Consider the following 16,223-nt stretch of genomic DNA (forward strand, 5'->3'; position numbering starts at 1 on the left):
CCAGTGTTGCCTTGTTCTATAGATCCCTCCCCAGCTGTGGACTCATTCCACATTTTAGCTACAGTGGTATACAGCTCTTTCATTTCATACTTACTCATTAGAAACACCACGCCTGGGTTGATGGGTCCAGAAGGCCTTTGAGCCGCAGGTATGTCTCCACAGAACAAATTTCAAGCACAGGATTCTTTCTCTTACCAGTACTTCTTGTCCTAGCCGGTTTGGCTCAGCGGTGGAGTGTTGGCCTGCAGACCAATGAGTTGTGGTTGGATTCCCGCTAAGGGCAGGACCTCGGTTGCGGTTCCTCCCCCGCCAGGTCGGGGGGTCGTGTGGATGGCGACCACTCTATGTGTCTCTCTCACATGTTTCTCTTTCTCTCTTCCTCCCTTTGTCCCTCCAGTTCTATCCGAAAGATAAATGCAAAAATGTCCTAGGTGTAGATTAAAAAAAGAAAAAGAAAAATATCGTCAGGTGAAGATTAACAAAAACAACGGGTACTTCTTTGAGACTCTTAGGCACATTTTGTTCTCAGTCAGAACCATCCTAATATTTCGGAGCTTCTAACATGATTGAATCTCAAATGGGTTTAAATTGGGGAATTGTGATCTCTCTCCTACCAGGAAAGTCTTTGTATCACACCAATGCTCACAGTTCCTCTGTAGAGAACAACTCTGCATGTCCAGTCAAGGGTAGTATTAGGCACCACTTTCGGCAGCGTCTAGAATTCCACCCTTAGTGTAGAAAGTACCCCCAGCTTTCTATTTTACAGCTAGGGGAAACTATTCATGAATTGTTTTCCCCATAACATAGAAACTCTGTTTCTAAATTACTTTGACACATAGAAACTCCTATTGTTTAGACCTTATCTTAGACCTCTTTGAGAGTAGCCGGGCAAATTTGGATACGATGTTATTTTTAGTATTAACGGTGGCAGAAAACTAGGGAGGGAAGTGGTCTCTAAAATGCTCTTCAAGTTAGGGCGTTCTAGGAACTTCACACGATCTTTAAAAATTCAGAATTGTCAAGTCTGAGAGACGCTCAATCCCACCTTGGCACGGGGAGTTAAGTGGGTGCAAAGTAAGTAAGACAGTACCTGTGGACTACCAGAGTTCCTCAGATATTTAGTTTTTAAAAATTGGAGAGCGTTTTTCTGCAATATAACTCACCTTCTAAGCTGCCTCTGGAGCCCCTTCAGTTAGCTTGGCCTCTTTAGACTGAAATAGGTCATAGAATATCTCACACATTTTTATGAAGGTCTTTAGTAGGCTGACATAGGTACAGGGAGGATAACAGTATCAATAATATTAATTATATAAAAGATTGTATAGATATTATACATAATTATATATTTATATAATTTCATAATTACCCCATCCTTATTTAGTATGGACTTGATTGGTCAGTACACCCAGAGATTGTGGTGCCCCCTGGTGGTCACTGAATTATCACAGATCTCCTTGACACCTAAAAATACACTGGGTTTGAAGAGCTCAGGAATTGCAAGATGAGAAACCATGAAAGTTTGTAGAAGTAATTTGTATAATTAAGCTAATTCTTCCTAATGGTGCTAGTGATTTACAACAAAACAAGGTGTAAATAATGGAAAGGAAGTACCTCCCCAGGCAAAATCAAATTAAAAAGAAAAAATATTCTGAAGTGTAAGGAATGTGTGGTGATTTTGAGTATAATGTGCAACATTTTCTGCTATATTAGTTGTTAAAATATAATTCAAATAATAAACTTTATATTTTAATATTTTCACTTTTGAATATTGTAAGTAATGAGAAAATTTCAGATGGACAATTTAGCAATATTTAACTGGACTCTTATAATTTGATATAAATTATATTTTTACTTTTTAAGCTGTTTTAAATTAACTCAGAAATTGCAGTTAAATAATTATAATTTTAATCTTCGGAACATTACAATTTATCTGACCTCACAAAAGTGAATGAACTTCTATAAAGTCACAAAATATAGTCTTTACTTATGATTTAATTTCTGACCCCTGCCTTTCGATAGGGCTAGCTAAGACTAAACTTAGAAGAATAAATTAAATTATTACTTTTTATAAATGAGCTTAGCTTATGTATATTTTTCACATTAGACTACAAATAAATATTTTATATACACTACATAAATCATGCCAATGTAAATATGTAAGTGATTTTTCTGCACAGTTGAAAAAAGGTTTACATTTTGACTGAAATTACAGAGAACCCAATTTTCTTTAATATCTATTAACTGAGACATAATGTTTCTTTTCTGTTTATAATCAGTTTCTTCTGCACCATACCTTTTCTAATTCAGTTTATATTACCCCCTTTTCTGTGATGAACTTCTATTTTCACATTTACCAGCTGTGAATGCATTTAGACAGTAAATGCAAAAGTAGGAGGTTCCTAAACAGCCCTTTGATTTCACTGTTGCTGTTGTTAACTATTTAGTTTGATACCTTAAATTTGTAACATACTAAAGTCTTAGGTTGTTCCCCTACCCTCTAAAGATTCCTTTACTACATCCACCACACACACACACACACACACACACACACACAAAGGCTTTTATTTGAAAATTCATGGAACTTATTTTCTGAAGTCTTTACAATTTACTAAGTAACTATTTTTCTCTTAAAATCTCAGAATGTCTCCCAGAGATAAACAGTGACATAAATGTTAGTGCTGAAGCAAATTAAAATAAGATAACTTCTGTACCCTCATTTGATGTGTCTTGAATTTGTACATTTATTTTTATATATGTACAGTTATATGTGATTATTATTAATTATATAAAAATAACATGATACATAAATATTGAGTATATTATCTTTGAATATGAAAGTAGGCATTTTTCATCTTTCTACTATATATTTATGATAGATGTTTCAAAAGATGGAATATGAATAGAAATATTAAGGTTTCAGTTCCTTTTTTCCATTTATTTAAAATTATCTAAATATATGTAGGCAATTGCATTATACAATGAATACATAAAAATTAAGAAATAGTTTTCACAATCTCTGCTTTGTCTTACATATGTTGGCTATATACACCATTTGGTATTGCTCAGGAAAATGACTTCTTGTCTAACTTATTTTATATAAACACATGCATTTATATAGTGCTTCTTACAATTTGCTTTGGAAAAAATTTGCAAAAATCATAAATATGAAGCTAAAATAAACCATTTCAAAGGTTTTATAAAGTGATTAGCTATTAAATGTTATTTTAAAATATGCAAGTTTTATAAACTGATTATTTTTCATTGCAATGGCTTCATGTACAAATAGGCTTATATGCTTTGCTGCTAGTCAAACATAGTCTAATACCAATTTGTATACTAAATATACATGCTGTATAATACTGCATAATGAACATTCTCCTCTTGACTAAAGCATTCCCTTTTATTTAAATGCCATGACTTCTTTATCAATATGCCTAGATACCAAAGAAGAAAAAGGAGTAGCTGGATGAGGAGGAGGAGGAGCAGGAGGAGGAGGAGAAGGAGGAGGAAAAGAAAAGATTGGTAATAAAATGAGTATCACTATGGAACTCTGCAGAGAAAACTGTCAGCAGTCTGGCACATGTGCATTTAATGTGAAGTTTCTTGCCTCTAAAAATAAAAGCAAGGCTGCACATGCCCCTGTGTCTGACAGAGAGAGGGGACACAATAAGGCAGCTCCCTATACCACCTACACTCATCAGAGTGAAGGATGTTACTTCTTTGGTTTCCTGGTTTAATGGAAAAGTATTTGTATTCACATCACTGAGTATTAGTCATTCAATAGATGAAAGGAATATTTTAAACTTTAAAGGCTACCTTGGTGTCATTCTAAGAAGTGGGGATGAGACCCTGGGGAAAGTGTTGAAATCCTGGAGAATTATTTTAACTATTACAAGTGGTTTAGTATGTGTGAGTTTGTGGTTCTGAGATTAATAGTTTTATAGCGTATGTGTGGGGATTTATGTTTTTAATGCTAATGTTTTACCTTACAATTTTTACTCTTAAAGCATCTGTTTGTGTAAATACCACTTAATCTTCTCTGTAACAAATGTACTCTACATTTTTTTGGGGGGGGGGGTCTCTTTTCAAGATTAATTTATTAAATAGTTTTATTTTCTTTGCATCCTTTAAAAGACACTTAGGATGATTTTATATATAATTTCTAAAATACTTAATAGGTGTAATGGCTAGGAAAAAGTAACAATTAAGGGTGAAAAAAAAAAAAAACCTACAGAACCAGAGAGGTTAGAGGTGAAGGAAATTTCATTTCTTTCTTTTTTTGCAATTGCATTAAGCAAGTAAAAACTATATTTTTTAAATAAAAATTTAAAATATGTAGATCTGTCATCTCCGAGAAGTCTATGTTAAAAACACCAGAAATAACTCAATTTACTTTATATTTCCAGATAGAAAGACAGGAAAGGTTTGGAGTCTTAGGTGAGATCAAACTTTGTGCCTATCATAAATAAAGATAAACCATGAATGACAAATTTTCCTTTATAAGGAAGAGATACAGGAAAAGAAGAAAATGATTCTCATCTTAAACATGTGATCAAGTTACTCTGCATGACTTTTGAAATGGATGATTTGACAATTAATGTTTTAAAGTTCTTCCTCTTATTATGTTACTCACCTCTTGAATTGCAGTCCCAAACTCCCTAACGGTAAACCTATTTCTCTCTGCACACTCGTCCCAGACACTTTTAGTTGGATTAATTCAACTGGAAATGTTGGATACACTTTTTATTCTCAGTTTCCCTTTGAGAGAGAATTACTGAATAATTATAGGAAAGTAGTTGCTATTTGCAAACGACGTTTCATTTTATGAATTCAATGCGCAGTTGCATTCTTTAAAATTAAATGTAATTTATGCAGCGAAATGGGCAACGATCAAAGTGGGGAAATCTAAAGAAAACCTCAGAAAATGATAAACGTAAAAACAAAACAAAACAAAAAACAAAACAAAAAAAACAAACAAAAACAAAAAAAACAAAAAAAACGGAACCTTCTGAAGGTTCTCTCTTAAAGTCCTGCTTTTCACCCAACAAACTATTGTGAAAAGATAGGGCGGGGTGAGAGGGATACTTAAAACAAAAGACTCCCTTTCTCCACTCCCTTTTCCTCTGTTTCTTTTGCCAGAGCTTGCTGCAAACTCCTCGAAACACTATTTGAACATAATACATGTGGTTACTTTTATTCTTCCAGGGATTGTGCTGGGTGGTGCCTAGAGCTGACTGCCGTTGGAGTAACAAAAAGAGAAGTAGAAACCCTTAAAGAAAGGAAAAGAACAAAGTTATCCGACCCGCGGAGGTTGTAACAACAAAAAGTAAAAGGCACTTTATTTAAAGGCACAGCTCATTTCACTGTCCCCGCTGCGTGCTTGGTAGCTGAGATACCACTTGCAGTGTCTCTGGTTCCTATAAGATGTTGAGGAGTAACGCTATAGAGGACTGTAAGTTGACTGCGTTATTCTCGGATTGATTCTGCTCCAAGAAAGCTGCGGTTGCTAAAAGCAGAGTGGCCACGGCAGCACGCACCTCGGCCGCCATCCACCTCCTCCCTCACCGAGCATCCAGCACCAGCAAGTGAGCCCAGAACCTGGAGGGAATCCTGGACCCGCAACCTGACTCCGCTCGTCGCCGATTGGTCCACTCCTCGAACCCCGCCCCCGCGGCCTGGGCGGCCGTTTCGCGGGGACCCGCCCCTCGGCCCTGGGAATCGCTCCCTGGCAGGCCGGCTGCCCCTGCCACTCAGCCCGAGTGGCGGAGGCTCTCCGCTTGGAGCCCCGCCTTCTCCCCCCTAATTGATATTATTGGAGTGTGGAGCAAGCGGCGGGTCTGCAGTCGGAGACTTGCAGGCAGCGAACACGGTGTGAACGAACAGGAGGGGAGAAAAAAATTTAAAAGCTAAACGTGGAGCCACCGCCCGGAGATCCAGAAGGGGAATCGATGCGAGGAGAGCAATAAAAAAAAAGAAAAAAAAGAGAAAAAGAAAAGGAACCCACTTCGGAGCAAACAGCATTTAAAAAGCTGCGACTCAACTGAAACCTAAAATAAAACCTGCTCATGCACCATGGTTTTTCAAACTCGGCACCCTTCATGGATTATTTTATGCTACATCTGGCTGCTCCGTTTTGCACACACCGGAGAGGCGCAGGCTGCAAAGGAAGGTAAGGTGATGGAAAAGGAAAGTTTGTTCTGACTTATTTATTTAGCTGTCTACCTGCATGAGCCGGCTAGTCCGCGGGGCTGCCGGCCGCGCCTCCGACTCGGGGTGACCCTCCCCCGCTAGCTCCCCGCCCCCTCAACGCTCGGGCTGCCCCTGGCGGGCGGGCGCCCGGCCAGGGGCGCTGCTCCCAGCCGCCTCCAGCCCCGCGCCCCGTGCTGTTGGCCCGACGGGAGCGGGATTTTTGGCGCGGGCAGTCTGGAGGGCGTGAGCAGCCACTGAAGGCGGTGGGGTGGGGTGGGGAGGACGGTCGGCGTGCTCATTCTCTAGGACCCGGGGCGGGTCAGATCTCTTCCTCTAGTCCTCTCCCCTTCCTCCTCTCCCTGTTCGCCTCTGGTGGGTTAAGCTGCGGCCGGAGTTGGTCGGAGATTGGAGCGTGCAGCCTTTAGTGTCCCGGCCAGCCCACCAGCGAGTGGCTGAAGTCCGGAGCCTTCCAAGAGGGGCCGTGACTTGTACAAGCTCCGAACGCTCGGGTTACTAATGAAGTGTTCCTTGCGTCGAAGGAGGCGGCGCGGGCCTGCGGTTGGCGCTCGGCCGCCGACGCGGAACAATAACGCGGCGGAGGTGAAGCCGGCCAGGGGCGTGCGCCTCACGGCCGGGGACGTCTCCATTCAGCGCAAACCGCGCGCAGGTCCCGGCGGCTGGGGGCAGCCAGAGCCCAGCGGGCTCGGCCGGGCCGGGGAAGCAGAAGGCAGGCTAGGGTTGTGCTACTGATAACGTGCTTCAGCCCAGGCGACCGAAAGTCCCCAAACATCTGTCCCAAGTCCTGCAGTTCAGTCCGAGTGGTCAAACCCTGCAAAAGACCTGGACCCAGAGGGCTAGCTGTGGAAGAAGAGAGCAGATTTCATTTGGGCAGCCAGATACGCTTGTATATGGTTATATTTTCCTTCGCCTTTGAACCACTGACAGAAGGTAAAATACCTTTCGGTGCCTGTAGTTGGTGCTGGGGAAAAATAAATCCTGTCAGTGGAAATGCCTTGCTCCAAGCAGTGTCACAGTTTAGCCCCCGCCCAACCCCGTGTCTTCTAGGTTGTAAGTCTAAGGTTGATTTTCTGAAATTTAAAAGCAGAATACTGATCATTACTTGTTCCTGAAGCGTAGAGGATGGAGGATTCTGGTGGTAGATTTAGATCCTGGTGGTGATGGTGGGGCTACATATCGGTCCTCGGCTCCATCTATCCCTGAAAACTTAGTGATTCAGTGATAATTTTTACCCCCAGTTCTCTTCGTGCATCCCTCTTCGTTCACTCAAACCACCCCCAAACCTAAGTCTTGACCTACTTCTTGATCCAGCCTGACCTTCTGACCCCAATTTTCACATCTGCAACCTCAGTCGACGCTGAACCCATTCAGAGATATTTTCAGAGAAAACCGTGATTCCACACTGCCGGTTACGCGTTTGCAGCTGAACCGTCGTCTGCTAGAAACACAAACCCAAATACACCCAAACCCCACATTTCTACTCGGATGATATTAGCGATTAGGAACATTCAATCCTGGAACCTTGTCCCGGTTCCTCCGGAACAGCGGGAGCTGCGGAAAAGTTTGCACCGCGGCAGCGAAGCCTGGCGCCCGAGCTCGGGCAGACGCGGGCTGGAGTTTGAGCTATAAATAACTGCATCACTAGGGGGAGAGGTTCCCGCAGCCAGACTGGCTCGCCTGCTCGCCTTTCCCTTTTGGGCGCAGAATACCCTCGGCAGCTGAATTCTTTAACCGCTGAAGCGAGATATTTAAAAGGTGTGCGGGGTGGCGACTGCACCCGGCTTCTCCGTGGCGACGCTCCCGGCGCGCTGCGGCTATCCGGAGCTGCGGGTCTGGGAGCGAGAAAGCCCCGAGGCGGGTCGGGGCGCTCACTGACGGGCGCTGGGAACCGCCTGGAGCAGTGCCCGGCCTCCGGGTGGATGAGTGGTTGGAGGTAGATTAGGGACCTCCCCACTTGCTCCCCTTTCACCGTACATTTACGCTCGGGCGGACAGTTCCCGCTACTGCGAGCGCGGGTCTAATCAGAATCGGACGGCTGGAGGTGAGGTGCAGCTCTCTTTTTCCTCTTCGTAAAAGCTGCCGCCGCCGCCGCTCCCTCAGAGGGGATGCTTCCCGAAAGCCTCTTTCCTTCTCCCGTCTCCTTCCAGAGCGAGGGCGCCACCGGCTCCCTGGAGGGCCGAGGTCTGGCGGAGGAGTAATGGATGATGCTCGGCGCGGCGGGCGCGCCCGTCTGGCAGCCCCCGCCCCGCCCCGCCGGCGGCCCCGCCCCGCCCCTGCCGCTCGCCGCTGCCCGCGCGGCCCTTGGCTGGCTCCGCCGGGGCGTGCAGCCTCACGCCCCTCTCCCTCACCCCGCCCGCCCGCGGCGGCAGGGCGCGGAGTCCCCGAGCTGTCTGGGCGCCCGGGTCCCGGTCGGCCGTCCCGCCGCCCCTCCGCGGGCGCGAAGGGAGGATGGCCCCCGGGGCTCCGAGCCGGAAGGCCGAAGCGTGCACTGGCGGTGCATCCAGGGAGCGGATGGCCGGGAGCGAGGCGCGCTGATCACTTTAGAGCTGCTTCTGGTTACACGGGCAGGGGCCGGTTTCTGTTTTGTCCTTATTTGTTTATTTCTCAACTTGTTTGTCATCATCACCCCGCTGTGGTCCCTGCTCCCACCCCAGGCTATGCCGAAGGGTAACGGACTGACGATAAACAGTCCGAAATGCTCATTTCGCTGTCAAAAACGACCCAGGAAGGTCACCAGGGTTTAAAACCCACTTGGCTCTTGTCAGTACAAAAGACAAAAAAATAATGAAAATAAAATAAATCATCTCAAAAGAAGAGTACGTGGCACCCACGTTGTTTTCTTGTGCTTCATCTATTGTGGAGGACAAAAACAAAATAAACTTTAAAAATTAGTTCGTATAAATTCACTAGTTCAGTGATTCATCGATGTTCAAAGTGTGAAATACAACTTGCACTTTAAAAGTGTGTTTTTACCACTCCTCATTTGGAAGAGAGTCAAGTGTTGATGATCAAAATTTGTGTTGTTGTGGTGTCCCCTATAGTGTCGTAAGTGCAAAACATTTTTGTAAAAGTGTCCCTGTATCAATCTATACCTACTTTTTTCAGTTATAGGAAATAACCTTGACTAGCGTGAAGGAATTGGACACATAATCAATGTGTTCTGTTTTTTAAGCATAATAAATTTTCATTTTCTTTAAAATACATTTTTTCAAGTGCTTATTTAAAAGTTCATATAAGCATGCATTTTATTAAAGTCAAATTTTAACATTTTGCTGAGCCTGGATGTTAACCTTATTTACATACTCAAAAATACACTCACTGTTATTTTTGGATAAATTGATACATTTGTTAGAATGTTGTAGGGTCAAAAATATTTTTAAAGAGAAAAACTGAGGTAACAAAACAGTTTGAGCAAACAGTGAATTCTTTAGGGGGGTAATTGTCTTAAAAAGCAATACGATATATCAAATTGGAAGTAAGGTGTATGGCATTTTAAAATGTTATATTAATACTACAGTATCAGGAGCATTCATTACATTTATATAAATTTAAGTTAATTATATTATGATTTTTGATGGCATAAAAGTGGAATACAACTTTTAAAAAAGACAAATCAGAAAAATAGTCAATTCAGAGTTTAAATATACCATTTTGAGATTAGCTAATGCTTTGAAATCTTTTGAAATTAAAAAAAGAAATATTGAAAACAGATGTTTGACCAACGCAGAAATAACTATACCTTGCAAATAATAGTTTATTTTTCTCGGGATAACATTGCTTAATATAGGTTTTAATCATATTCATTTTGGATTCAGAGAAGACAGTGTGTGTGAACACTTTAAAAAATAGCTGCAATCTCAAGAGGTGCTGGGAACTACTTATGGCAGAATATTATAAATTAATCACTATCTTAAGCAATGTAGAGTTACACTTTATTATGTTCATGTTATTATATTTGACAAAATTTGGAGGGCTCAATGGTTTACAAACTCTATAACATACAATTTCTGTAGAAACAATACATCACATAGCAATTTTTACATTCTTATGTTACTTTTGAGTTTTTAAATCTATTTTAATATTTTAATTAAAAATATGAAATATAAGATGGTATTTTAATATATTTTCTCCCAAAGTGAAGTAATATATCAGGTAGGTAGGTATTCATTTCATCATTGATTTATATAAATAACTATCTATGTATCTAAGTGATAAAGTGATAATTAAGTAAAATTAGATTCATTTTAATAACTTTTACAAATGTGTTTAATTTTTTCATGTAATGTTGGGAAATAAAACTTTTTTTTTTTTTTCAGTACTACTGCTGGATTCTAAAGCACAACAAACAGAGTTGGAATGGATTTCCTCTCCACCAAATGGGGTAAGTGCCTCCCCTCATAAAAGATCATCCTTTATTTTTTTTCAAGTAAGACACACAAGAATTTCCCACTCTCCATGGTCGAGTTATTCATGTTCTTTATATTTATTTTAGTTTTAGTTTTAATTTTAAAAATTGATTTTAGAGAGAGAGGAAGGAGGAGGGAGAGAGATAAAAACATCAATGAGAGAACATCGATTGGCCACCTCCTGCATACCCCGCGCTGGGGATTTGGTCCTCAACCTGGCATGTATCCTGACCAGAAATCGAACTGGCAACCTCTTGGTGCATGGGTCGATGCTCAACCACTGAGCCATACCGGCTGGGCCACATTCTTTATATAAACAATTTTAATTCCAAATATCTTATTCAGTATTTTGTTGTGTTTGTTAGGAAACATTGAGGTCTTTAAGTAGAGAAGGAAGTATACTAAGTGCTTAGGGACATGGATTTAAAAAAACTATAACCGTAATCTTTTGAGTTCTTATTGTATGTCGTATCATACCTCAGGTTCCAGGCTATAAATGCTAACTAGTTACAGAGAACAGTCCTTCACAAACTCATTTAAACCCCTCCAGCTGCTTTATACTTCTTTAGTATAATACCCAGGTAGGTTGTGTGTTGTTCTTTAAAACAGCGTGTAAGCTGTTTTTCTTCGTTTAAAAACAGTTTTAGCATCATTCCAAGTATACTTTAAAAGGTAGCTAAAAATGTGATATACTCGATTTCTTAGCATACAATTTGCTATAAAAGATTATTTGGATTCTCTAAATTTGTATCGTGCTATCTGCTATTCATCAGCAGTAATGGCAAAGCATGCACACATTACAGTAAAAATCTGTTATAATAAGTTTGAGTGGAAGCAGTCAATTAAAAATCTATGAAAATATACATAATCCTCTCTCCCCAATTTTTTAACCATTATGTTTCATATTTCAGGAAAAATATTACTTACTTAAATTTAGTTTAATGTCTTTGTCCTTGGGTTTTTTAATTGTAAGAGAGGGCACATACTTCATCCCTTATTAAGGAAGAGGGCTCCGAGAAAGGAAAGTATACCCCATTGATCCTTAAGTTAATCTTTGGCACAGTAAGAAATCTGGAATCAAAGAATATAAAGTATAAGTGAGGATATAAAAAGTGTAACAATTTTTGCAAAGAGAAGAACGAAAGTCCAAAAGGGATTTTTGAGTATAAGAACATCATAAAATCAATGTCATGAAGTGGAAGTGGGTTTAAGAATGCAAAATGTGAATGATGAAAATCTGTTTAAAATATTCCGATTTTTCATTCAGTTAATATCTGAGAGATTGCTTAATATTACTTTAGTTTTCTGTATTGGGGAAAAATAAGTTACAAAAGTGACAAATATTTTACAGATTAAATATAAAAAGTACATGAAGTTTGAGGTAGGTGTGCGATACTTTTCATGCAAGTGGAAGTTTTCCATGAGTAGAATAATATACATTATAGGAAGACATTCATAATAAAAAATGAAACACCTTTCTTGCCAATGACAGATGTAACGTATTTTCTACCACCCATCCATTAAAACAAATAGAGATAGAAGGTGTTTTTTTTTATTTCTAAGGAGAAGTAAACTGATACATGATTGTAGTATTTCATCCATGTAATCCACGAAGTGATAAATTTTCACTGTCTGTTATCTTGGACTCAAATGGGCACTCTGTCAGTCCAAAGTATCTGTAATAGTTGACCCTACATTTCTGATGGAATCAACAGATATTAGAAAATGATGATCGATAGCATTTTCCACATATGAAATTGATGGGCTTACATGTGATTAAATATCTAATTGGAAATAAATTGTTATAAGATACAAGTTTCCAGAAAATATTTTTATAAGCAAACCATAAAAGCACAACATCCGAATTAAGACTTCTTTCCCAATAGTGTCATGTGTAGAAAGAAATCATTGCAGTTTCTCAAAAAATGAGATGATAAAACATGGGTTGCATTAAATGCATTTGTGTTGTGTCACTATTTGTTATATATACATAGTTGTCTTAAAATTTTCCCCTCAGGAATCAATTTTTAAATAAAAATTATAATGAATAGGATTCATAGGTTAGTAAAGTTGACTTTTCATAGATAGAACAAAGTAATGTAATTGTTCTTAATGTTAGAAAAAGGAATTCTTGAGATATATTCCTTTGTAGTAACTAGCCTTGGTTTCTTCAAACTGGGAAATTATTAAGCAGAGCACATTTATCTCTGGAGCTTTTGATATTTTAGTGGATACTACTGCCAGTTTTATTTCTTTTACTAATTTCAATCTAATTTAGAGACTAAAATCTACCTGTCTAAATGGAGGAACTTGGGTATATTTAGCTAAGTGCTATTCAAGCAAGTTATAAGCAGCTAATGAAAACAAAAGGAAAATATCCACATCACTAGCTGATCACAAACTTGAGTTGTGTTGAGTAAAAACTGAACATGATAATGGGTTCTTTACTGTAGTTGAGTACCTTTGATTATACATATAATAAAATTGTAGCAGTTATATAATATTACACAAGACATTTCTGAATTATAGTATATTGCTAGTTTGTCAATTGTTAGTTTTTTAAGAAATAGTTTTAAAAGTAGATATTACTACTTTGTAGAGCACTTAAATAAATCTGATCAAGTTTTACAGATAAAATTCATTAGCACATACTCATTAGTTTATTTTCCCATGTGCTTTTCTTGAAACAGAAGTTTAAACATTGCGTGCCATGTGACTTTGAACTTCAATAATAATATATTTTTATATTTGGCATTTCACATTAGAGAAATAAAGTAGATGACAATTTCACAGTAGTAAGGCGGCATAAATATGAAGTGGGTCATTTTGAATGATGGTAAGAAAGAACATAAACAGCTGTTATTTTAGGCTTTTGGGGCTACTTTAGTTGAAATGACTTAATTGCTAGTAGTGATATAGGTAATATTATACATGTTTTAGTAATCTTTACATTATTGCAAATTCTGCCAATCTTATTTTCACTTTTTGTGAATATATGTAATATGAGTTTGTTATAGCATGCATTATATCAGCATGTGAATGGGCATTTTGAAACATTTGATATTTTTCCTGTCACAAAACTTATTACTGAAATATGATTCAGGATGCTGATTTGCCATGTACATTTGATTTTTCTATTGAAAGCAATTTATTTACAAAGATGAATCATACTTTTATACAAATACATTTTTATAGTTATGTGGATTTATATACAATATTATTGATAACACTGCAGTAAATAAATAGCTCTGTAAACTGTTACTCTTATATCTCATTTTGAAAAGATTGTAAAAAGGTCCGCATTATGAATATAGTGGAATGCTATTACATTTCAGAGTACTCTTGGCATTTTCTTACCTATGTTTTTAGGTACTTTCTAAGTTTAAATATAATGTTTACACTTAAAATGTCAACTGAGTTATAAAAATTCTGCCATGTATCCATATGAATATGCGATAAACTGTAGTATAAGTAATTGTGGTGAGCACTTTAGTCCATAAATATAAACTCAGTGGAGACCACAGATATAAGCAAATATGTAAAAAGAAACACTACTATAATACACTAGCATACAGATATTAAACAAAATGAAATATTTATCGTATGTGCAAACAATGCAAGCAAACTGAATGATGTTCCACCACAAGGATGAACCTGAAGTGAGAAATCTCTAGTCTCAAGTTCCAGGGTTTGTCAGGGTAGGAATCCACTTCTTTCAAAGATACGCATTTGTGCTGTAAAAGATTCCTCACGCACTCTCAAAATCAAAATGTTATTTTTTGCTGGATGACTGATGACCTTTATTTAATTTTACAGTGGGAAGAAATTAGTGGTTTGGATGAGAACTACACCCCAATACGAACATACCAGGTGTGCCAGGTCATGGAGCCCAACCAAAACAACTGGCTGCGGACTAACTGGATTTCAAAAGGCAACGCACAAAGGATTTTTGTAGAATTGAAATTCACCCTGAGGGATTGTAACAGTCTTCCTGGAGTATTGGGAACTTGCAAGGAAACCTTTAATTTGTACTATTATGAAACAGACTACGACACTGGCAGGAATATAAGAGAAAACCTCTATGTAAAAATAGACACCATTGCTGCAGATGAAAGTTTTACCCAAGGTGACCTTGGTGAAAGAAAGATGAAGCTTAATACTGAGGTGAGAGAGATTGGACCTTTGTCTAAAAAGGGATTCTATCTTGCCTTTCAGGATGTAGGGGCTTGCATAGCTTTGGTTTCTGTCAAAGTGTACTACAAGAAGTGCTGGTCCATTATTGAGAACTTAGCTATCTTTCCAGATACAGTGACTGGTTCAGAATTTTCCTCTTTAGTTGAGGTTCGAGGGACATGTGTCAGCAGTGCAGAGGAAGAGGCGGAAAACTCCCCCAGGATGCACTGCAGTGCAGAAGGAGAATGGTTAGTGCCCATTGGAAAATGTATCTGCAAAGCAGGCTACCAGCAAAAAGGGGACACTTGTGAACGTAAGTAATATGCACTATTAAAATTCTACTTTGTATTTTTTCTACTTCGAAATCAAAGTCTTTAAATAATAATAATTATTTGAACATGTGACTCTTCTCTGTACCAGCAGCTTGATTCAGTAGATCCTAAGCAAAGTCACTATTGAACTTGTCAGTGATTCCTCACTGTGATATCTCCACTAAGGGTATGTAATAAATATTGGCGATAATGGTATCTGTTACTAAAATTTAATTTGCCCTATACTTGACATAGAAGTGAACATTTGCACATTGAGCTATGAGATTTAAGAGAGGAAGGTGAAGTGACAGTAATCAGGATTTAATGATATGTGGTTCCTTTTGTTTTGAAACCCCTATCTTCTGGACTTGTGAGCAGCAGAAAAGGTAGGTTAATGGGCTGATAATAAGAGTTCTACTGACAGGGCAAGTACAAATACATTTGCAAACTTTTAGAAATATTTTTTTTATAAATGCTAAAATTTTGATACAAACTCATCACATTTCACTTGACAAATCTCTAAAGTTACTTCTGCCAAAGCCATCTTTCTTTTCTGGACTAAATAATAAAATGAGTGTATTCCTGTTACAGTAGAGCACATTTTTGTGGAGGTAAACCAAAGTAAAGTTTTAGTTATTGTAATATATCAGCTGGACGTTTTCTGTTTGTTTTTAAACAATAATAGCCTATGAATTAGTGAATCTATGCTTTGTAAAACTGGATTTTCTGTTACATAATATTATGTGATTATAATAATTGACCAGTATATTTTTTTAAATTTAAAACTCTATCACCTGGACTTTCAAAATTGATATATATTTTTCTGTTTGTGGATATCCTGATAATTTTCTTATTATAAGATTATATCACTTATATCTCTTTTAACTTGTAACTTATAATACATTCCCCACAAAAACTTCTATATTCTTTTAGTCCTAGTCAGCTGCATAATTTAATATTTGCAAATATTACTTAATTTAGAGAGGACTGTAACTAACAACAGTTTTATAACTAAATTTTGGGGGGTAATAGTATGTGCAGATACTTTTCCATCTGCTCTACATATACTAGTTCATTTAATGAGGTAGATATCATTATCATCTCTGTTGAACAAAATGAAATTTTG

The 16,223-nt window shown here is 38.5% G+C and overlaps 1 protein-coding gene across 6 annotated transcripts in view; it reads left to right on the forward strand.

Annotated features, from left to right (window-relative positions):
- The first annotated feature begins 5,929 nt into the window (after nt 1-5,929).
- EPHA7 (EPH receptor A7) overlaps nt 5,930-16,223 on the forward strand; it is a 172,011-nt gene continuing 161,717 nt past the window's right edge. For all 6 annotated transcript variants that reach the window (XM_036248100.1, XM_036248101.1, XM_036248102.1 and 3 more), the window contains exons 1-3: nt 5,930-6,169; nt 10,524-10,588; nt 14,430-15,099. In XM_036248100.1, coding sequence (XP_036103993.1) covers nt 6,073-6,169; nt 10,524-10,588; nt 14,430-15,099 — 832 coding nt within the window. In that variant the 5' untranslated portion in view covers nt 5,930-6,072. The remainder of the gene's footprint in view (nt 6,170-10,523; nt 10,589-14,429; nt 15,100-16,223) is intronic.

Source organism: Molossus molossus, unplaced genomic scaffold (genome assembly GCF_014108415.1).
Source record: "Molossus molossus isolate mMolMol1 unplaced genomic scaffold, mMolMol1.p scaffold_m16_p_8, whole genome shotgun sequence".
NCBI lineage: Eukaryota > Metazoa > Chordata > Mammalia > Chiroptera > Molossidae > Molossus > Molossus molossus.